Source organism: Aulostomus chinensis, chromosome 6 (assembly GCF_037954235.1).
Source record: "Aulostomus chinensis isolate RoL2024-O1b breed Wild chromosome 6, RoL_Achi_v1.0, whole genome shotgun sequence".
In the NCBI taxonomy this organism is placed as follows: domain Eukaryota; kingdom Metazoa; phylum Chordata; class Actinopteri; order Syngnathiformes; family Aulostomidae; genus Aulostomus; species Aulostomus chinensis.
In genome coordinates this window covers 19,144,531-19,168,763 of record NC_141325.1, presented here as the reverse complement: position 1 = coordinate 19,168,763, position 24,233 = coordinate 19,144,531, and the positions used below count along the sequence as shown (strand labels likewise).

The 24,233-nt window shown below is 41.4% G+C and overlaps 1 protein-coding gene across 1 annotated transcript in view; it reads right to left on the bottom strand.

The window, feature by feature from the left end:
• cds1 (CDP-diacylglycerol synthase (phosphatidate cytidylyltransferase) 1) overlaps positions 1–24,233 on the bottom strand; it is a 58,257-nt gene that overhangs the window by 8,697 nt on the left and 25,327 nt on the right. The window contains exons 3-10 of the mRNA XM_086206939.1: positions 18,521–18,617; positions 15,949–16,046; positions 9,466–9,605; positions 7,005–7,063; positions 3,664–3,746; positions 2,926–3,013; positions 1,292–1,360; positions 766–918 (exon numbers count right to left, since the gene is read on the bottom strand). Of these exons, the coding sequence (XP_086063065.1) occupies positions 766–918; positions 1,292–1,360; positions 2,926–3,013; positions 3,664–3,746; positions 7,005–7,063; positions 9,466–9,605; positions 15,949–16,046; positions 18,521–18,617 (787 nt within the window). The remainder of the gene's footprint in view (positions 1–765; positions 919–1,291; positions 1,361–2,925; positions 3,014–3,663; positions 3,747–7,004; positions 7,064–9,465; positions 9,606–15,948; positions 16,047–18,520; positions 18,618–24,233) is intronic.

Genomic DNA, 24,233 nt, shown 5'->3' with positions numbered 1-24,233 from the left:
CCCAGGTGCTGCTGGAGGAGGCTGCAGACCTGAGGAGGCTCAAGCTGCCACCCGTAGCTCCACCTGCTCACGTCCCCGTCTGTCCATCAGTTCCTTTCCTTTCTCTCTCTCTTTATCTCTGCCCCTCTCTTTCTTTCTGTATATCTGTCTTCCTCCATGATCTGTCTTTGTCTCAGCCCTACTCCCTTGCACCCCCCCCCCCCCCAAAAGCAGAAGGCTGTTCCCATTGAGCCTGGGTCTGCTCGACGTTCCTCCCTGTTAAAAGGAAGGTTTTCGTCGCTGCTGTTGCAGGATGTGCTTGCTGATGGAGAATTGTTGGGTGTAGATTCATTGAAGGAGTGTGGTACTAGACCTGCTCTACCTGTAAAGTGTCATGAGATAACTTTTGTTGTGATTTGGCGCTATACAAATAAAACTGACTTGACTTGATTTGACAACTACAAATTTTGTGTAAAATAAGTATTGCAATTTTTTTTTTCTTAATGTCCCCCCCCCATTCACCCTGGCAAGCTGCCTTTGTTGTTTTCTGCAGTCACTCTGCTGCTCTAGGGCAGTCAAGACACATACACTCATCCAGCTTCCCACTCAGAGACACGGCCAATTGTGTCTGCAGGTACGTTCAACAAAGCATGGTTATGTATTGCAGTTCAAAAATGCAAAAAAACATGATGCAAAATGTAAAACATTTGTCATATTTAAATGATCTTCACTGATAAAAAGGCACAACGACATTTTCAAGTAAAGCAAGAGAAATCCATGTCTTACCCATCCTATTGTGTTTTGTATGACAGAAGGAAGTGTGTATTCTTGCATCACAAATATATCTGAAGGCTCGCATTCAATTGTAAAACCATTGGTCTCACTGTTGAAGCCCACGGGACACACAAAGTACTGGAACTGAGACAGAAGGTATGCCAGCTGAGGGCACAACAGGAAAAAAGTAAATAAAGTATTCTCAAAAATATGAGAAATTTACCAGCCACACACCTAGAAATTATCAGTGACAGCCAAGAACATTGCTGAGATGCTACAAATAATTCAATCAGGACCAAAAAATATTTTCTGCTTTAGTTAGCATGTGATTGAGACAAACATTTTATTTAACAGGCTTTAGCCAATGTTTTGTTTCTTTTCTTTTGTAACATACAATGACGGCCATAAATTAGGTGTGCAATCTGTATGAGCTTTTCTACTGCAAACAACATGCAAAATAAACCACACAGTTTTCTATCTCTTAGAAAGAAATACAGGCCATGTAAAATTATCGTAAAAGCAAAGGTAGCATACTCACAATGAAGCCAAAGACCACAGTGGAGAAGAAACCTCCAATGAAGCCCTCCCAAGTCTTCTTGGGTGAAAGCTGCCAGAGGGTTGGAGACAGAAACAGAGACTGCCTTTCAGACCAACTTTTAACCCACTTTTCCACAAACTACATGTGATTTTCAGGACAATCAACCACTTTTCTTGCTAAAATCCTCTTCTCTTGGCCACTCAAAAGCTCTCCATCTAAATAGCCATTGTAGACGTGCCCTCATACAACAGACTTAAACTTCTAAGGGATTATACAATTTAATCCTAATGTATTTAAGAACAGTGTTTGACCCAGTAGCATTCTGTCATTTGAAGAACAGGAGAGCACTTTCACAGAGAGACTAATGGTCATCTAATCTTCGTCCAGTGGGTATCCTTAGTTTGACGGACCAGTGGCTGGATAAAGCCAAGAAAAGGACATTAATGCAGTCATGAGATGAACATGAAATTAATATGGAAAAATTGGATATGAATTTATGGAACTCAGTTAGAGGCCATCTTATATGTATCCTACATGCACACACGTGTATGTATAAACAGAACTGGACATGGTATGAAAGGCAGGGATTGAAATGATTCATATGGAAAGCTGCTCAGTGGCACATAAAGCACAAAAAGCTCTGCTTCAAGGCATCCAGGGAGTCCAGTGACCTATCAGGCAGTCAGGGGGCCTGTTTGGGGAGAGGGTAACTAGGGAAAATAGCATGATCCTCCTTGTCATCATTGGAAAGGAGTGTCCAACTCCATATGAGATGGAGAAAACATGTGGTAGTCAGTGGTACACCAGAGAATAGCAGAGGGGGTGGAGCAACAACCAGGACAACTTGATAGGGTTAACTGGCAATGTACAATACAGGAGGAACGGGGAAAAATAGGTCCCTAAAAAATGTTTGGCTTCTGAGCACAAACTATGGGACAGCAAAGGAGAATAGGGCAAGCACACAACAGACTTCCTAAAATCCAGCCCTCTAGCCTGTTTAGCCCTTAATTCACTTAAATGGGATACAACAACTTAATCTTTTTTGTAACTCTATCTTTTTTATCAAGGATAATAAAATTACTCTTACTATACATAGTGCAGGCCTAAATTTAACACAATTTAATCTTATGGCTTTTTATAGACATTGAAAATGACCAAAATCAATACATACTGGAATTATCATAATTTTATGTTTGACACTAATTGTTCTCCACTGTTTTCCTATCTAATGCAGGATCCTATATTAAATACTTTGGATCCCCTTCAGAGTGCTACCTGCATCCTGGATCAACTATAGCTGTTTGACACCAACATGTCACCAAGGTGTTATGATCAAGGTTGCTGGTATTTCCTTGATCCAGCTAAAAACTAAAGGTAGTCTGCTTGAGGTTGTGCCTCCTCGACATTGGAACTTACCCCAGTGGACATACGATTTCATCTAAAGACAGTTTTAAAAAGCAGCTCAAGACTCATTTGGGTCTACTTTTGTGAAATGTTTTTATTTGATGTCTATTTCTGCTTTTGTGATGTTTTAGCTCTGTATTTTTGTTTTACAGTGTGAAGCACTTTCTGACAATTGCTCTTGAAACATACAATACATCGCACATGACTTATTTATGATACAATCTCTTTACCTTGATCAGTGGAGTCCTTCCAAAAAAGAAGCCAAATAGATAGGCCATGATATCGTTGCAGATCACAATGGAAATGGGGACAATGAACCTGCAAAATAAAACGCCTGTCAAACCTGGAAAAAACAAATGCCAACACTATTCAGAGTTGGAGGGTAAACTCACAATGATTAAAAGGGTTGCCTTATTGGGCTGTGGTTGCAGGATATTGAAAAAAGTCATAGCCAAAGCGAATTTAAAACTATTGTTCATCATATATTCAAATAATATTCATTCATATTCATTAGCCTTATCGTCACCAGGTAAATCTCTGAATTTCATGGCAAGGACTTTTTATTAGTGGCAGTAATATAATTGTGTGGCTCTTCTAAAGTTTCCAAATTTAATCAAACCAACTGGAACAAATTCTGATGGTAACACAAATCTTTGCTTGGGGGATGTGTGACTGTTTTGCAGCTGGATCAGTAAAGAGAGCAGGCTATGCAGAGCCTATTACATGTCGACAGGTGATTGTAATACCTCTCACAACCAGAAGACAAATATTCTGCACTACAGCTTTAAAGCAAAATATGCATATCTTTTACATGAAATTTGTTTTTTTCCTGTCCATATCTGAGTATTTTTAAAAGCCAGCAACTACAGCCTCACAACAAGAAAAAACACTTGCGACAACACATGTGCAGTCAGTGACGGTCAAAGACAACAAGGAAGCTTCCTGAGGCCTATCTGTGTCCTGCTTACCAGATCATTCCTTCAAACAGGTTCTGAATGACAAGGTGGGACTGAGTTACCACAATCAACAGGGTCACATGGGTCCAAGCAAACTGGAATGGCAAACACAGACGCAAACACCAAAGTGTCACTGCACTGGAATGTTGTAGCGCCTGCTCAGAAACAGTGGAATCATACAAACAAACTGACGAGTTGATTAACACTGACGATGCTGCACCACAGAAGAACAATGACACTCAGAAACAAACATGGTACAGTAGAGGCATGCTAGACAAGCAGGTAGAAGGTGCAGAACAAATTTTTCTTTAAGTCACATATGTTAAAAAAAGTATTTGTAAAGATACATGCAAAAAAATGATTGACATAAAACACTACCACAACATCTAAATGAAGCAGGACTGCATACAGAAAATATCCTCCTTGCTTAAATGTGGCAGTCGAAAATAAAATATATATTTAATACATATAAAATGATTTATCTTATGAAAATGTATTAGTAAATCAAATTTTGAAGGTGAAGTTAGTTTGAGACAATAATATTGAAATAAAAGTTTAAAAAAGCACCACTACAGGCCTACTTCAATTATTAGAGACAAATTCTGTATAATATTGTGGACACAGTGAGTCAAATGACAGATAAAGGGAAATATACAGATGGGTGACAAATTCAAGGAAAAATCAAGTGTTTTAGGAACACCAACATCTGCTGGTGTTTGGCAAATCAATATAGACATAGTATGGAAAGCCTTAAAAAGGGACAAGGCCTATTACCATCTCACCATATGTTTTAGAAGTAAAGTGTGGAGCCTTCAAGTGCTGTGAGAACAGTTTCAAAAGTACAAGGCTCTGGGGAAGTCTACTGGAAGAATTACTTCCATTCTAGTAAAATATGTCCTATTGTGCAATGTTTTGACTGGTGGAGTACCATCTAAGAAGTCAGAAATACCTCAACTAGGGTCTGTGTTTCACACGAGGTTGAAAATTTCTAAAGATGTATTGTTACAGCATGAAATATGTCAGTTCATAGTTCTCAAACACACTCAAAAATATTGAAGTATTTTCTGTGTCTTAAAAACAAGAACTGCTACCAGTGGCAAGTCAAGACTACAGAGGCTATCAGGGACATTAAATATCATCACACTGTAAATAAAAAAAAGCACAAAGCTTGGTAATGCCTCTTTGGTGTAGTCTGAAGTCATACCTCACCCTGAATGACGGTCTTAGGCATGGGTTGGCAATTAAGTTTGGGTGTCTCAAATTGTGCAAGATTAAGTACGTTTATTGCTGCTATGGACGATATAGATCAACACATCCATTCATTTCTATCTCTGACTTTGAGTCTTACTGGACTTCTCTGTCTGGTTTATTGTTTGATCAGGGGGAGGGAGAGAGAGAAAGAGAGGAGAGAGAGAGAGAGAGAGAAGAGAGATCAGCTGATGTTCACGAGATCATAGCTCTTAATAAGAGTGGGAGTGGTGCAGCCACTGATACTTTTCCAGCGTTTGAGTCAGAATAACAGCAGAGCACAGAAATCACAACAACACAGACTGTGCCTGTTTCTCAACAGAACACAGAACACACAAAAACTCACAAAATTCAAGCACTGGCAGTAAGCTATGCACAGTGCAGGCATCAGAGGTATCATATCTCAACATAAAGTTACCTGCCACACAGATGCTCTCATGTGGGTATTGAAGCAACATAATACTTTGAATTTCATTCAGCAGTTATGAGAATAAATGCTTTCAATTCAGCTTGAAAGTTTTTGTGGTTTTATTTTCAGGTAAGTAAAGAAATAAAACAGGTAACTTTAATAGTCAGATATATTATTCAAATAATCTAGCAGACCAGATGTCATTGCTGGGGGGCCCATTTTTGCTCACGGGCTACCTACTGCTGACCAATTGTCGAAGGTCAGGATGTAACCCTAGCCCTATGTGTACAATTATAAAGCCCCTTAAGGTAAATTCTGATTTGTGACTTCAGGCTTTTGAATTAACACTTGATTGATTGATTGATCAGTTTCCAGCTAAACGTTAGCTTTGATACTTGTAAAGATCACATTTACATCACAGTTTTTCCTCAGTCGATGTGAGGGTCTAAGGGCAGAGGATGTTGTTATGATGCCATGTGAAGCCCTTTGAGACAAACTGTTGGTGAAAACGGGCTCTACAAATAAAATTGCCTTGCCTTGCCTTGCCATTTAGGCTTCAAAAATCACACAGGTGGTGTTCCTTTGTGAAGACTAGCCTGTTGAAAAAAGAGGAAGGGCCCTATTCTAAGCATGACACAAAGTGGCACTTGTTCAAGAATATCATTGCTAGTTTCCGTTTAACTAACAAATTAACATGTGTTCCACCTGTGCTGACAGGTGCTTCACTATGCTAATGAGGCATGGTCCGATGTAAACATGGTGCATTGCTATTTGAGAACACCAGGTAAAGTTTGCACCATAGACCAGGAAGAGGCTGGTCTTAAGTCAATGGTGTTATATGAGAAGTGCTATTTAAAGGCCACATCAATCAGACAAGTGGCATTCCAATGTGTGCACCCGCGCATGTGTGTTTGTTTGAGTTGAACTATTATATCCTCCACTGATAGTGCCACCCACTTGCTGTAACTAATTCAAATCATGAGCATACTCGCAAGACCCTTCAGTGAAACAACACTGTTAACTTATTTTTTTCACTAATGATTTTTCCTTCTATTTTTCACCCATCTGTATTAGGGCCCAACTACTATATCCATTAGCCGATACATATCATCCGCTAACTTTTTTACCATGGGCCTATCACTGGCATAATTGATATATCGGCTCAGCGTATATATTTTCTGATATGTGCCAATATTAAAACAACTTTTTACAACACATAAGTAGATGCAAATGTAATGTTTCCAGCAGCGAGCGCTCCAGCACCTCTGCCTTGTTTAATTTACCATTTCATCGTGGTCTATATTCAAATAGTCATTGTATGACAATGTTGAATAATTTTCAATAAAGTGAGTTATTTGTTCAAGAAATTGGCCTTCTTTTGTACCTATAGATAGTCATATTGGCATAATTAATATAAAAAGGATCTTTTTTTAGTCCTGCACAAGATTTCACAACTATAGATAATGGTTGCACATATCAGTAATTTCTTTTGTTCTTTATTCGTTATCAGTCTCCATAATCCCACATCAGTCGGGCCCTAGTCTGCCAATAGCAGTTGTCTTTTTTCGCAAATGACAGAAATAGTTACAGAGATAGTGTGAGATTGTAAAGAATGAAGCAGCGGAAGGATGTGGATAGAAGGCTTAGTGGAGGAGAAAAAAGAGGAGGACAAGGGGGTTACTTTGCTGATACACACCATATAAAACTGTAGGCGGTAATGTTTCTTCACTAAACTCAGCACAAACATGCAGAAACCTGTGAAAGAGCAGACAACATGCAGTCAGTTTGTAAACAAATCAAAATACAGATTAAATATACACACCTGAACAAATTCTTAAGATCAGGGGAAAATTACAGGTATTCGCATTAGTTTCTCATAGCCCTCAGGTTATGTAAAATGACTGTCTTTCTGCGTTCAAACAAGGTAGTGATGGTGGCGAGAGGCCTTGCTTGTGCAGCTTAACAATCCTGTTAAGTTCAAAGATAGACAGCGTTTTCCCTTTGCCATCACGAGGTCATAACAGTGCGGACGTCTGACAGAAAATAACATGAAAGGCAGATTTTAGCACGGACTTGACTTTTTAAGGCTATGGTCTTAAGCTTTTGATCAGCTGGTGACAAGCCTGTTTGAGTTAAAATGAAGTTTTCCATAAATTGCCTACTTTATGTTGTTTATCTCTTGCTCCTGTTTCTCTTTTTTGTATTTTGAAGCTCTACATACCACCTGCTTATGATCCACCACTACAAAATGCAATAATGATATTTTCCCTGAGTTTCAAGATTTTGTGCAAATGTATATGTGTGTGTGTGTAATGACTTCAATATGTAGATACACAGAAATAGGGTATTCAAGAGGTGTCCAACATATTGACCAAAATCTTCTCCTGATGCTAATTTATTAAGAAAAAAAGTGAGCATCATTTTCATTTTAAATTGTTACACATAGTCTCTAGTCAAGTCAAGTTAATTTTATTTGTATCGCGACAAATCCCAACCAAAGTTATCTCATGACACTTTACAAGTAGAGCAGGTCTAGTACCACACTCCTTCAATGAATCTACACCCAACAATTCTCCATCAGCAAGCACATCCTGCAACAGCAGCGACGAAAACCTTCCTTTTAACAGGCAGGAACGTCGAGCAGATCCAGGCTCAATGGGGACGGCCTGCTTTGACCGGTTGGGGGGGAAGTGAGCAGGAGAGCGGGGGCAGAGACAGATGTTCCATCTGAATATGTTTCATGACATAAAGCAAAATACTTCTAATGCATCTGAGCAAACATTAAATCTTTAGTTGACATCATTATATGCTAAGGATGAATATTTTCCTTGACTTTTCCAATCCTTTAAGAGAAATTTTCTTTATCATACTGAAACAAAATAAAAAATAAGACATTTTAAAACTCTTGTTTTATACCATAAGTATATCCAAAATACATCATAAACAAGAGATATTTTATCTTAAATCATATGTTATATGTTAGGTCATGACCATATACTATAAAACAGGTGACCATACATTTATAGTGTGTAGCATGAGAACATTTTAATTATTATATGAAAAATTCAATTTCATAGCAATGACTTCTCTATTAAACATTGTTTGTGTGTAATTTATGCAAAAAAATCAGGGCAATATCCCCAGTTATTAAAATCTTTCTCATTACTTAATCATTACTTCTGCTGATGTAGTTGTTATTATTAAGCAGGTCTTTAGATAACAGGGATGGTGGAAGTCTGAAAAATGTAAATGAGCAAACTGGTTTGTAAAATCTCCTTGACACTCTTGACTATTTAAAAGAGCCAGGGGTTGGACATGCAGCTCCAACACCAAAAAGCACTGAAACATTCTAAAAATTATTACTAGAACATCTTAGCTTTGACAGTAATTCACAAAAAATTCCATTAATACCAGCACAAGACAACCACTCATCAATGAGCCAATTTGACTTCCAATCAGCACTGGCCTATTTTGTACTAATGCAGCTTAAAGGAAACACTGATTTTTCACTTCGTCTCCATTGCACATTACTGTCATGTTCCCTCAGAACAAAATCCCTGATAATTCAAGAAATTTGACAACCTTTTATTTACACTCTACATTGCAAAAATATCAGAATAATGGAGAAGCCCCCCTTACTAACATCAGCAACATGATGTAAGCACAGATGCTGTTGAATCTGTGCAGCAGCATTCTAAAATAAATAATGCACATTCCTCTTAAGAAAATTTTTTGGGGGATCTCCAGAATGAGGTTGTTTTTTTGTTTTTTTTATCAGCCAGGATGTCTTTGTCAACACCATAAAACAGGGTGTGTTGCAAGCAGCTACAGCTCAAACGTTCAGCTTTTATGGTACATGCAGCTGCAAATTACCTCTACAATAAATCATCATTATATCAGTGGATGGAAGCTCCAGGAAAATGCATAAAAACTGAATGAACTTGCATCACAGTAAATCTATTTCTAAAGAGTTTCTCATGTTTTTAATGTTAGTCCTTTTAAGGACTATATAGAACAATTTTTTCTGCCAAATAATGTTATTTCAGAACTGAATGAACTTATCACAAATCTACAAAAGAAATGTTGATGGAACACAGGGGCCAAAGAGCACATTTTTCACAATACTGCAGTGATATAGACTTGAGGATGAGACCAACCTGCGAGGTACAAAGCAAAGGAGATGAATCTGTGATAGCGAGACAGGAACTGCAGGGGCTCCTCCCTTTGTACCAGCGCCCCAAAGTAATCGGCCAACGTTTCACCATAGAAGAAGTAGTTGACACATATTAGGAAGTACCTGAGGCAAAGAGAGAGTTCTTTATTTACGTGTGTGAGTGACCTTGGTGAAAGGGGCAAGTTTCAGTTAGCTTTCATTTACTTCCAACGTGGCAGTGATCTTTGCTCCTGGTTTTCCCATGTGCTGCTGTCACATACTGTGTGTGTCTGTGTGTGCCTAAGTGTGAGTAGGTAAAGGTGACCTTTTGACAAAAACAGGGAAAAGAAATAAAGACAAACACAAACACAGTGAACCAAAGTCACCAGGAGCACCAGGCAAGTTTCCTGGGGTTCTACTAAGGGGTAATTTATGGTGACATTACACTTTTTGAGAATGTTCTTCTCAAACTCTGGTCCTAAAAGCCTGGGGGTTTGAGGCCTCTATCTTAGCTCTTTGTAGGACTACCTGGAATCTGCTGTAGCCATTCTCCCAGTATCCGGGTCACACTCCCCAGAGATGCATTGACTACAGGCATCACTGTTGCCTTTACTTCCCACATCTTCTCTGGATCCTCTTTCAGCACTTTGCATTTATTGAACTTCTTGTGTTCTTTTCTTATTGATTTTGCTGTTGTTTGTGATTCTTAAATACTGTTATATTGCTACAATGTTTGTCTATCAACACAATGTCCATTTGGTTGACCAAGATCAATTTGTCAGTTTGGATCTAGAAGTCCCACAGGATCTTAGCTAAGTCCTTCTCCGACCCCTTAAGAGGGATCTTTTATTCTGACATTGTGACTTCCAGTCAGTGCAGATTTCTCTATACACTTTGCTAGCCACTCGGGTATGGCATTCCATGTATGCTCTTCCTGCCCGCATCTTACACCCTGCTACTATGTGATGAACTGTCTCGGGGAATCTTTGTACAGGCTGCACCTGGGGTCCTGTCTGCTATGGTAGACCCCAGGCTCTATTCATCTAGCACTGAGTGCCTGCTCTTGTGCTGCCGTGAGTAGTGCCTCTGTGTTGACTTTCGGTCCAGCCTTCTCTAGCCACTGGTAGGATTTAATAAGAATGAGAATACTTTATTTATCCCACACTGGGAAAATTTAGATAGTTTCAGCAGCATTTACAGAAAGAAGAAGAAGGGCAAAGTAAATTAAAAAGAAAATATATTTATTTAAGAAATAAAAAACCAAAAACTAAAATATATAAATATGAACATTTATATTAGACAATTACAAAAAAAATGTACATGAAGTATAAAAAAATAAAGGGCAGCATGTGGTGCGGTGGTTAGCACTGTCGCCTCACAGCAAGGAATTCGGGTCTGAGCGGGTTCGGAGTTCGAGAACCCAGCTTAGGCATGGAATCTTTATGTGTGGAGTTTGCATGTTCTCCCTGTACCTGCGTTGGTTCTCTCCGGGTACTTTAGCTTCCCCTCACAGGCCACAGACATGCAAATGGGAACTACATTGATTGGATACTCTAAATTGACCGTAGGTGTGACTGTGAGTGTGAATGATTGTCTGTCTCTATGTGTTGGCCCTGCGATGGACTGGCGACCTGTCCAGGATGTACCCCACCTCTCACCCGAAAGCCACTGGGATAGGCTCCAGGCCCCCCACAACCCTTAACAGGATAAGCGGCAGAAAATGGATGGATGGATGAAAAAAATAAGATATTAAAATAAATATAATAAATAAAATATATTAAAATAACAATATTTTATTGTACCATTATTGCACATTGCTGAAAACAGACACATGAATGTGAAGGTTTACAGTGTGCATTTGTCCAGCCTCATGGCTGCAGGTAGGAATGACCTGCGGTAGCACTAATTTTTGCACTGAGGGTGCAGCAGTCTGGAACTGAAGGAGCTGCTTAGGGTCTCCACATTTTGGTGAAGGGGGTGGGAGGTGTTGTACATGATGGATGTTGTCTTGGCCAACATCCTTCTGTCAGCCACTCCTGAATGGACAGCCCAGGACAGAGCTGGCTCTCCTTACCAGTTTGTCCAATCTCTTCCTGTCCCTGTCCAAGACTCCACTTCCCCAGCACACAATGACAAAGCACACTGCAGAGGCCACCAGTGTCATAAGCCCTTTTTAGACAGAGAATGTGCCAAATTTGCGGCCCGATAGAGGCAGAATTTGCCAGCTTATCTGGGTGAAATGGAGGCGTAATATTCCTCTTTCCAAAAAAGCCCACACTTGTGTGGACATAAACATGTGACGTGTCATCGACACCTCTGACCACCTCACACCGAGCCGGCACATTGACAACTTGGATTCATATGGAGTGCAGCATGCAGTAGAAGCAGCAATAACTGTACCCTCGGAGTGTAACCCTCTGATACGCAGCCAGCAATGGCTGAGTCATCGGGGAACTTCTACAGATGATAGAGGCTGGAGTTGTAGTTGAGGTCCGCAGTGTAGAGGTTGAACAAGAACGAAGAGAGCACCATCCCCTGGAGGGCCCCCACGTAGCAGGTTACTACATCTGACACGCCATTTGTCTTCACGTCCTGTGGTCTCTCAGAGAGGTAGTCAATTTTCCAAGCAGCCAGATTTCAGTCAACGCTGGCCTCCTCCGTCTTTCCCCGCAGTAGTGATGGCTGGATGGTGCTGAAAGCACTGGAGAAGTAAAAAAAAAAAAAAAAAAAAAAAAAAAAAAAGACCCTCACAGTGCTCCCAGGTGAGACAGGGCCTGATGCAGCAGGTAGACGATGGCATCATCCACCCCGATGCCAGGACGTTAGGCAAACTGCAGCGGGTCCAGCGCAGAGCTCACCACTGTGCGGAGGTGGCTGAGGACAATCCTCTCCTCTCTCATCAGGTGGGAAGTCAAGACGACAGGTCTGTAATGATTGGTTCACTAGGATGGGCTAACTGAGGAATCTGCACAACACAGGAGGTCTTCCACAAAACCGGCATTGCGTCCAGGCTGAGGCTCAGATTGAACATGTACTGGGCCACCTCAATGAGTTGGTCTGTACACTCCCTGAGCAACCTGGAGCTGAGGGGCCTGTGGCTTTCCTCACCTTGTCCTCCTGAGCTCCCTCCTCACTTGGTCCTTGGTGATGGAGGACAAGGAGGGGGTTGACTGGGGAGATAAGTCAAGGGATGGTGTTTGGTGACATTCAGAGGAGGTACGGGGAGGGTTGGAGCTCTGTGCAGGGAGCTGGGGCGTAAAGGGCTGCAGCTGGGAGGAGATGAGGTGCCAAGAAACAGGGTAGTTGGTGGGGACTGCAGGAGAACAGAGTCAAGCCTGTTAAAGAGCTGGTTTAACTGGTTTGCCCAGTCTTGATCCCCTGCGGTGTCCTGTAATTCCCCACCTTTGCTATGGTCTGAGATGTGATTCAGGCCTCTCTGCCTCCCTGGCACTCTTCTTCTCCAAGTGCTGCTTACAACTCCTGATGGTGTACTTGAGCGTCCGCTGTACTGCCCATAGCTCCTCCTTGGTGGTAGAGGTGTATGCATCCTTGATGTTTGCTTACAATTAGTCCAGAGTTTTATTGTCCCTTGTGTGGAAGCTCATGTACTGCATGAAGTTCGGGCAATTCAGCTTTGGGGGCCATCTTCCTATGTATTCCTGGATCTTGGTTGTTTCATCCAGGACAGTGACTCAAACACTTATCAGTCGGACTTGCAAGATCCTAAGGTACTTTTAGCCCTCCTGAACTTGCACAGTACTACTTTCTGGTAGTTCAACCCCATCTGTTCAATACCATCTGACCATTCTAATCTAGTCTTAATGACATTCCAATGACATTGCTTGGACCTTGATCAGCAAAATGTCTTCCGTGTGGAAGAAGTGACTTGATTGTTCCACTTCAGAACTGGTATTTGGAGCCAATCTTAGTGATGATCTGGCTTAGGGGGTTCAGGCCTAAGGATGGGAATTGATACGATTTTTATAATTCCGATTCCATTTTTGATTCTGCTGAACAATTCTGTTCTTTATTGATTCTCTTATTGATTCTCATTTTGAAAAAAAAGAGCAAACAGGTCGATTAGCATAAACTTTGTTTAGAAGGAACATAACCTTATGAACCCAATAGTGAGGTCTTAAGAAGCCCATAGCCTAGGGCTCCTCAATGGGATGCCACAGGGTCCCGAGGAAAAAAAACAATTTTTGAAAATAAATATCTAATAATTATAATAATAACATAAATATTCTTCTTTTGTCATGGTCATCTAAATGTAATGCATGAGAAGGCATTCACTTAACGTTAACAGTTAGTAATAGCAGGTTTTAAAATGAGGCACATGGCGCTAACATGATAGGCAGTGTAAGTTGGCTAGTTACCTGCAGTATTAACAGCAGAGGACGTGCTAACGTTGCCGCTGGTGCAGGGTTGAGATTCACTCTGGAGCGGATCGAAAATGCAACATTCATCCAAAGTTATTGCATGCTGTGTGTGTGCAAATGTTTCTGCATATTGGTAGTATTTCCTCCCTTTGATGAAATATCCACTTTGCAAATATTGCAAGTTGCCCTAGTTCAAACTTTTGAGAGTTTGTGCCACTTGGGCGCCATGTTTCCTGCTGGCTGCACTGGTGAATGACATCGGCAAGCACGTTGCGCAGCTGGCTTAAGCAAAGCAACTTGCGTGGTGATGTTATTCGCACCCAATGGAATCGATAAGGGAATGGTTTGCAAAACTGGCAAATGATTCCAAGGAATTGAAACACTGGGAACCAGTTCTCAATAAGAACCTGTTACGCAAAGCAACTTGTCAATCAAGGCTGCATGCTGGTTGGTCTGCTTGGTCTTGTAGCCTGGGGTGACTGTTCCATCAACTAGTAGCTTGTGCTTGAATCCCTTGGTATTTCTATCAATTCTTTTCTGGGGCCGCTCATGTATTGAACATGTCCCTATTCATCTTAGCCGCTATGATGCCTGGCAGGAAATTCAGTGTTGAGTTAGGCGGTAACTATTTTTTCATACAGTCATACCCTCCTAATATTTTAGCAAGGTATATGCAATATGTGTGAAGGTTTGATGTGTTACCCGGTGACTAAATTTACAAAGAGTAGACCACAGCAGATAGGAAGCCCCCACATGAACAACAAAGTTGATCTTGTCACTTTTCAAAAATAAAACTCCATGTGCAAAAACCCCATAGCTAAAACTGACAAAAAAGGGGAAAATGCAGCCAAGAATGCTACCTTAAGATAAAACAAGAAAAATGAGGGACAACCACCACTTAAACAGAATCTGAACAATTTTTTCAAATCAGACGGGCAAAACATGACTCTTCTGACTTGCTGCTAGGGGATTTGTCATATTTCTGCTGCCGGCCTACCAGTCACACCAGTGGCTCACGCAACACGTATGTGCTACACACTACTTTACATCAGTTTAACAGAAAAAGAGTTTCTGTGTAATTGATGGTATTGAAAATGATACAACCAAGATATTTTAATACCATTGTATACATCATACAGGCCAAGACTACTTCCATGTTGTACAGAGGCAAGTTATTGGCTGGTCATTGGATGGGACCTTTCTGGGGGTCCTTCACAATTAGGACTTTCCGTCCTTGGGTCAGACATTTCAGGTAGTTCCCATCCATCACTTAAATACAGCCCCTCTGTCTTGAATGTATGCTGTTTAGATCTTGTTTTGAGACATTGCTGTGGTCTGCTCTTAGATCCACTAACCACTCAACACCAGTGTTGTATGATGCTTCTTTCTCCCATATGCTCTTCCAATGTAGCTCCTAAGCCTGAGACGGATCTGTTGTGGTATTATTTTCATGCCACAGAGAGTATACCTTTGATGGTTCACTGGAAAATATTCTACTTATTCTCCTGGCCTCTGTAAACCTTTTATATCTCTTCAGGCAGGTAACAAGAGCTGTGAGTCACCCACAAACATTTCAAGAACTTGGGCTTTGTGAAAATATCGTGGCAATTTTTCTCTATTTTCTCACATAATGATTAATACAGGAAATAATCAGCCCTCACTGACTGTTGATAGAAACACACTAAAAAGGACTGTGACATTTCAGAAGCAAAAAAAGGAAAAGTTTCGGGGTTCAATAGCAAACCCTGTGTATGAACTGTATGTGACTAGGGATGAAAGAGTAATCTATCTATCTATCTTAGCGCTTATTAGATTGTTAATATTCATCTAACAAACATTATGAAGAAGTCAACAGTCTGATTTATCTAATCATAATACACTTGATAGGGACCTCATGCCACAGACATTCTTGCTGTAGTTCCAGGTCCACAAAAACTCTGCTTTGCTCTTCAAAACCAATCATGTTCTGTCCTGCGTCATGCGGGATGAGCCAAAATACTGTTTTATCTAGACTACAGCATAGAAGAAAGTTCAAATTATTCAGAATTGCCCTTTCATAATGCATCTATCAGCTGTTTTTTTTTTTCTGTGAAATCCATTTTCCTTACCAGCTCAGAGTCCTGAACCATGGGAGGTCATAGGAATGGTAAACTCTGTAGCCAATGATGATGATTTCATGGAAACACTTGATTTGGACCGTCATCACCTATATCAAATGATTAATAATAATTAGTAATGTCAAACACAAATTGTAATTCATGAAATACAACATCAGCAACATAATTAATGCTGACAGGGAGGTCATGTTTTTGGTGGCATGTCACCAGTGGTTTGTCAATGGATTTACACAAAAACTATGAGGCCCACCTAACTTATTATGCATAACTTTATAGGAGGATATAATATCGCCCAAGGACGAACACATTATATTTTGGGACCAATCAGGCATAGTGCCAAGAGGCAAGAGGAAATTGCATGTTTTTTATGTACTTCTCCAATTGGTTCAACCAGATCCATCTCTCTCTCTCTCTCTCTCTCTCTCTCTCTATCTATCTATACATACATACATACATACATATAGATACATACACACACATATATATACACAAACATATATATACATGTATACTGTATATATACATGCATATATACATGTATACTGTATATATACATACATACATATATACATACATACACTATATTGCCAAAAGTATTCGCTCACCTGCCTTGACTCACATATGAGCTTTAGTGACATCCCATTCCTAATCAATATGACGTGGGTCCACCTTTTGCAGCTAGAACAGCCTCAACTCTTCTGGGAGGGCTGTCCACAAGATTTAGGAGTGTGTTTATGGGGATTTTTGACCATTCTTCCAGAAGCACATTTGTGAGGTCACACACTGATGTTGGCCGAGAAGGCCTGACTCTCTGTCTCTCCAGCCACTCTAATTCATACCAAAGGTGTTCTATCGGGTTGAGGTCAGGACTCTGTGTAGGCCAGTCAAGTTCATCCACACCAGACTCTGCCATCCATGTCTTTATGGACCTTCCTTTGTGCACTGGTGCACAGTCATGTTGGAAGAGGAAGGGGCCAGCTCCAAACTGTTCCCACAAAGTTGGGATCATGGAATAGTCCAAAATGTTTTGGTATGCTGAAGCATTCAGAGTTCCTTTCACTGGAACTAAGGGGCCAAGCCCAGCTCCTGAAAAACAACCCCACACCATCATCCCCCTCCATCAAACTTTACACTTGGCACAATGCAGTCAGACAAGTACCGTTCTCCTGGCAACCGCCAAACCCAGACTCTTCCATCAGATTGCCAGATGGAGAAGCGTGATTCGTCACTCCAGAGAACGCGCCTCCACTGCTCTAGAGTCCAGTGGCGGCGTGCTTTACACCACTGCATCCGATGCTTTGCATTGCACTTAGTGATGTATGGCTTGGATGCAGCTGCTCGACCATGGAAACCCATTCCATGAAGCTCTCTGTGCACTGTTGTTGAGCTAATCTGAAGGCCACATGAAGTTTGGAGGTCTGTAGTGATTGACTCTGCAGAAAGTTGGCGACCTCTTCGCACTATGCGCTTCAGCATCCGCTGACCCCGCTCCGTCAGTTTACGTGGCCTAGCACTTCGTGGCTGAGTTGCTGTCGTTCCCAAACACTTCCATTTCCTTATAATACAGCCGACAGTTGACTGTGGAACATTTAGGAGCGAGGAAATTTCACGACTAGATTTGTTGCACAGGTGGCATCCTATCACAGTTCCACGCTGGAATTCACTGAGCACCTGAGAGCGGCCCATTCTTTCACAAATGTTTGTAAAGACAGTCTGCAGGCCTTGGTGCTTCATTTAATACACCTGTGGCCATGGAAGTGATTGGAACACCTGATTCCGATAATTTGGATGGGTGAGCAAATACTTTTGGCAATATAGTGTATGTATGTATGGATGTGTATATATATATATATATATATATATATATATATACACACACACACACACACACACACATATATATATATATACACACACACACATATATATGTATATATACATACATACATATTTACACATGTATACATACACACACATATGTATATATATGTATATATATGTATGTGTGTGTATATATATATATATATATATATATGTATATATATGTATGTGTGTGTGTATATATATATATATATATATATATATATATCATCTTGTTCTAGTGAACAGCCACATGGTACAACATGCAAGGGGTTCAAGAGTGCACTCATCACTGTTTGCATCTTTTATTAGGACCTGAGCATCAATGTACCACTCGACAAGTCCCCATTATCAGTATCATTATCATTTTGCCACTGCAACCTACCTACCTACTTATTTCTCTTTTATCTTGTGTTTTTATCCTCTTCTTATTTTTGTTTCTAATCTTCTTCTACATTAGTATTTTATTCCATATTTATTTTATTCCATTGTATTTTTTTAGTATTTGTATTCTGCTCCAACAATTTCCCTTAAGGGAAAAATAAAGTAATCTATCCATCATTGGTGGAGGTGGGAGGGCTTGCGAGTGCACAGTTTTTATTTGTTCTTTTCAGGTTTTATAAATGACTACTAATTAGAGGAAATATATATGACATAAGAAGAGATGCACACAAGACATACAGTAAATCCTACTACTACTTACCACTAATAAAAGAGTGATTGGTCCCATATAGATGATGAGGAAAAAGCCTGAAATCATAGCTATAGACAGAACTCCCCGTATCCAGTAGTTCTTCCATCTGCAAAAAACAGAAAAATTTGTATTTCATTACTCAAAATGGGAAACAAATACATTTGCTGCATTTAACTTTCTGAAGAAATATAAGAGTGTGACACTTTGTTGGGTAATTATTTCTTAATATATGGTCATCATATTTTCAGTTATATATATAAAAAGAAAAGACTGCCCAAAAAATTATCATCAAATTGTGAAATCCTCATAGTAGATCATGTTTAAAAGAGTCTTTGAATCCACAGGAATAAAGTGTATTTTCTTATCAGCTGACTGCTGGAGTTAGAGGAATGGTTAATTACATAGAGGAAGCCATCAGTTTGTAGTTTTTATGATTACCATGATTTTCTTTATTCAAAGAAGCTTAAGCACACCAGAATATAAAAACGCATTTAGGTTACATAGAAAATAAATGCTCATTATTTGTTCTGACAAAAAAATGACAAAAATGTCAACACATAAAACACTTACTTTTGTAGCAATTTTCAATCGCATATGACATTGTTAGCAATCATTTCATCTTCATCCAGCATATACCACATCTTGCTCATGTGCAGAAGAACAAGGTGCTTACTTAAAGCCGAACACTACTGCACAGCCAAATTTTAAAAAAATAGGGAGTTTAAAGAGAAATGTACATCACAATATTATATTGACTCAATATTTGCCCACATCACAAAATTTGCCAGAATACAAAATTGATTAAGCTGGAGTCACGGGCCTACAATTGATACGAGATGATACGTACCCATTACCACACTTTAATTTACTTCTTTGATCAATCAGTTGCAATATAGGACTAGATGGAACAATCCCTTACAACCATTACGTCCTGAGATAAAGGAATCTTCATGACGGCATGCTAAGATCTTCATCCTACAGAGAGCAGGATGGAGATACTGTGGTCTGGGGTACTTCGCCAGCCTAAACACTATCCCTTCTCTTCATCCAGAGCCAGCAACTGGACTGCTCTGCAGCTCTAGAGAGGGAGTTGGTACCCTGCTGCAAAGCTTGACCTCGGATCCCCAAGTCCTTCAGCAGCTTGGTTGTTGATCTGCCCACAAATCCTCTGCAGCCAGTCTCGACTGGATAGAACTTTACTTTCCTTCCTCGTTGTTCTGCATCAGCTGCCAGCCCAGAGTACTTGTAGCTAGGCCTGTCCCGATGATCAATAAACTGCCAAACCACTTGGTAAATAAAAATGAGGTCAGTAATTTTGCCAGCCTCGATAATTGACGTGCGTTTGTTTTCCTCCTCTCTCGCTACCAAACACACTGGATGAGAGAAGAGGTCTCACTCTGTGCATTTGTCTCGACACCAGGGTGCGTGGGCTCTATAGCGGAATGAACGGACTGAGTGAACACTCCTATCAGTCATTCAGTCTCTTTGTCACAGTGTGGGGCGGGCCGCTGGCGCGCACACACTCAGACAGGCACGCAGACATACGGACACAGCGCTACAAGAGCGTCGTGAGTGAAAAGCCCAAAACAACAGCCCCATTGTGGGAACATTTCGGACGAGCCGATATGTCGCATTTGTTCGAAGGTAGTGGTGGCGAAGAAGGGGAATACGATGAACATGCATGCACACCTCAAGCACAATCATCCCCTCCTGTTTTCCCAACTGAGAAATACAAGTACCGTCGGAGGTGCTGCTGCTTTTATTTTCATTGTTTTTTTTGTTGTGGTCTTGTTTGTTTATTATATTTGTTCATCTTATTTCAAAGTTCTTAATCTTAAGAAATTAAAGTATCGCTTTTGACATGGTGTACTCGCATTATTACGCCAATTTTTTTCATTACATATAATTTAAAAAACAGTGTCAATAATATCATTTATCGGCAATAATTTGTAGCACAATTATCGTCCAGCAAAATTTGTTATCTTGACAGGCCTATCTGTAGCTTTTGTGCTGATAGGCTTCCCTGATGGAATCTTCCCAAGGCATAATCAACCCCACTATGAAAGTGATGTGAAGGGAGGAAGACCAGAACACCACGTCAGGTCTAAGGTTTGTCACAGAGATCCTGAGAGGGTAGCAGAGTCATTGGTCAAGATACACAAGTAGCCTCCAGTCCCTTGTTCCTCCCAGCATGCCAGGGTGTGGTTTCAATACATGGGCTCTGTTGGGTGTTGCACCAGCGCTCATGAACGACATTGTGGGTGTTGGCCTGGGTGGAGGAGAAGGTAAAGCATCGACAGCTACCCTTTTTTTCCTCTATGCTCTCCGCCAAGCATCTCAATACCTGGTTGTGCTGCAAGGTGTAACAGCCTTATGACAAACTTGTCTTGCAATCAACCAGGATATGCTTCAGGCTGGCTGGAGATGCACACAGTGAGTATGTAGAGTCTTCTCCATACCATTAGTTCAGATTGGTTGGAGATGGAAGGACATCATAGACTGCATGAATGAGGAAGCTGGCTCAATATGCCTCCATTCCCCATAGCTCCTTCCATGAGATTCTCCTCTTTTCAACCTCCTCCCACCACATCCATTGGCCCTATTTTCCATGCGAGACTGCCTTGGCGCACCTCAAAGCCTGTTCTTGCCGACGTATCTCTTCTACCGCCAATCCTCGGCACTGTGACGGGGTTAGTTTGTGCCAGCGTGGTCGGTTCTCCCCAGTTCCTAGCCCTCCTCTCCCCAGCTATACAGACCAGACGATGTCTTGGGGTCTGAGGGCAGACGTTGCCTGTTAGGTTGCATCAGCTGAGGACCACTTCCTTCTGGTTGACGAGGTAGGGGCTGTTTGTGCAACCACTGGGTCCCAAGACTCCCTCAGAGTCATTTCCAGCTGAACTTTTGAGCATTTAAACTCATCTGTAAGGCTGGACACTGGTAGCTCTAGGACTCCTTTCCCCGTACACTGCAATGTTGGTAATACACCTGGGGAGGCCCAGCCACTTCTTGGCAAAAGAGCTGATCAGACGTTCCAGCTTGTCAACCTTGGACAGTGGGATGTCATAAACAGTCTCAGAGGCAACATGAGGTGTGGAAAAGCCCAAACAACAGACACCAGAGCTTCAACCTGCCGGGGAGAAAGGTCTTATTGATGGCCTTTTGGCTGCTGATGGTATCCTCTCTAAGCCGGTCCACTTGTGACGTGTCTCTGAGGGAGGTGTCGTACCATCGACCAAGACTCTTGATGGATGATAAGGAATTTCATATTTCATCTGGTACCCTCTCTTTTAACTTTCTTGGTCTCATCCTCATAATTTGTCTGTAAGGTTAGGAGCTGATCTGAACCCTACACCTTGACCTTGGTCTGGGATTGAACCTGTGGTGCCTTTCATATTTCTTTCATAATTGTAATTTTGTTGTTAGAATGCTTACTGATAGTACAACTGATACTTACGGCACCAGTGTTGTCGAGATGCACAGCTGTGTTTAGACTATTTGAAAGGTCACATTTGTGCAAGATGTTACAATAAGGTATTACTGATAGTGCCAAAGATTGCTAGTATGACTGTTTACAAGGGGTGGAGGTCAGATTTTCCAGGGAGCTGACTCATCCTCATCTCACAGCGAAACTTGTACAGTGCATCTGTATCGGATATAATCAGTAAAGTGTCTAGTGTAAGCCATCTCTGAATCTCCAGCCTGTTTCTTGTGTGAGACAAATTCTGCCATCACATAAAACTCCTCTACATGGGGGCTCTCTGCCACAGTTTGAATCAGCTCCTCAATGAAAAAACGGTGCTCTGCAAGTTTCCCCTTCACAACCAATATGCTCTGGGGCATGTCTGGAGGGGGGACCATCAGATCCTTACGGTGGCTGTCTGAATGGGCGTCCCTCAGGTGAGCCTCAAGGTCTTCCTTTGATGTTATCAACATGCCGCTCTTTTCCTTGGTGAACAGATTCTTAAGCCATTTTCAGACTTAAAGGCCTATGAATTGCCATGGCAGAGTATTTGGCTTTTTGGCCAGCTAGATAATGAGAACGCGAGGCGTAGTTTCTCCCCAGGGGGCCGTAGCCGGCAACAGGAGACGTATTCTAGTGACGCATCCTGATAACACATCACATGTTATTTTAGGTGTGTCCAAAATCTTTAGTTCATAAATAACCTGCACCTTGAAGCCGTGTTCCGTCGTCCTCCTGGCCAGACTTTCCTTATTCCTGAAATATTCCAATGACTGACATTCTCTGCTCATCCTTCTCCTCTTCTAATGCTCTCCACCACTGTTTTTCAGGAGCCTTGACCAGTCAGTCTAATTCCTGTTGCCTCCTGGATTTGTTTTTTTGTTAAGGAAGCGGCTTCCCGTTCTTCTCCATAGTCCTGAAGTGCTCAACTCTGTAACAGATCCCTGCAGCCAGTCCAACGGTTCACAGAGGTCACTGTTTACTGTTTCCCACTCACTCCTCTCGTGGGATCACCTCATCAGTGGTCTTCATCACTGGATCTTTCTCATGGTAGCCGGTTGGGGTCATGGGACAATTGACTCACCAGACCCTCTAGTGATTGATTCCTCCTTGTCTGTGACAGCTGCTGATGTTCTGCAGACACATTTCTAATTTTGCTTTAGTAATAATTCCAGAGCTCTGAAAAACATGAAAATGGAGTTATAAATAAAAAGTGAAATGAATAACAATCTAGTCTTCTCCAGCTTTCCACCTGCCTACAAAGCCACCCAACTGTGCTGGAGGCAATGCAGGGAAGCGTAGTGTGATTGTTGGCAAGCTCATAGGCTGCTACACTATGTCAATGCCTACAGTAGTGCACAAATTTTAATGTGCCATGAATCGTATACTACTGCAACCCTAAAGCACATCAATTCGAGTTTATGCCAATCCATCAGGCAGTTCAGGTATTTATAAAAGGAAAAACCAGTTCTCGTGTTGACTGTTTTTCAAAACATGTCATGTCATGCACGTAGTTATGAGGCAGACTGCTGCACTGCCTGCTGCCTGGGAGCAAAACAAAAGGGGGGAAATGAGCACAAGCTGCACAGGAGTCAAGCAGAGAAGTGAGCCCAGTGCCTCCTGCATGAATGGAGGAGGAAAAAACAGCTGCATCATGAAAAAAGCTGAGGCTGCTTCAACTCAGCACTGTTATATCTCTGGCTCAATACCACCATTATTCACTGCAACCTCCCTTCCTCTTCTTCTCACCTTCAAGTCCATCTCTCCATCTTTCTCTGCTGTACCACTCTTTCCCTTCCTTCTTCTGTCCCCTAATGCTCCCCCTTCCTCTAGTCTCTCTGCAATGTGGTCATCCAGGTCTCTGTGCAACTCACTGGCTGAAATAAATGGAATAGAATCGCAATGGAATAGTGTGCAGTGCAGCAATGCAAAGTCTAGGTCACAGTTATTGTAGCCGTGTTTAAGTGTGAGTTGGGGATGGGGAGTGTGAGGGGGCAGGTTTTTCGTTAAGGAGCTTGACAGCCTGTGGGTAGAGGCAATCTGCTAGTTCTGGACCGGATAGATCGGTTTCTTTGACCAGAAGGTAATCGTTGAAAAAGATGGTGTGCTGGGTGGATTTGGTCCTGTTGGATGTTATTCACATGGCGTAGGCAACAGGAGGTGAAGACTGTGGAGATCTCTGGGAGACGAGTCCCAATGATCCTCCCTGCAGCCTTGACCACTATGTGGACGGCCTCCTTCTCTGCCTTAGTGCAGCTGGAA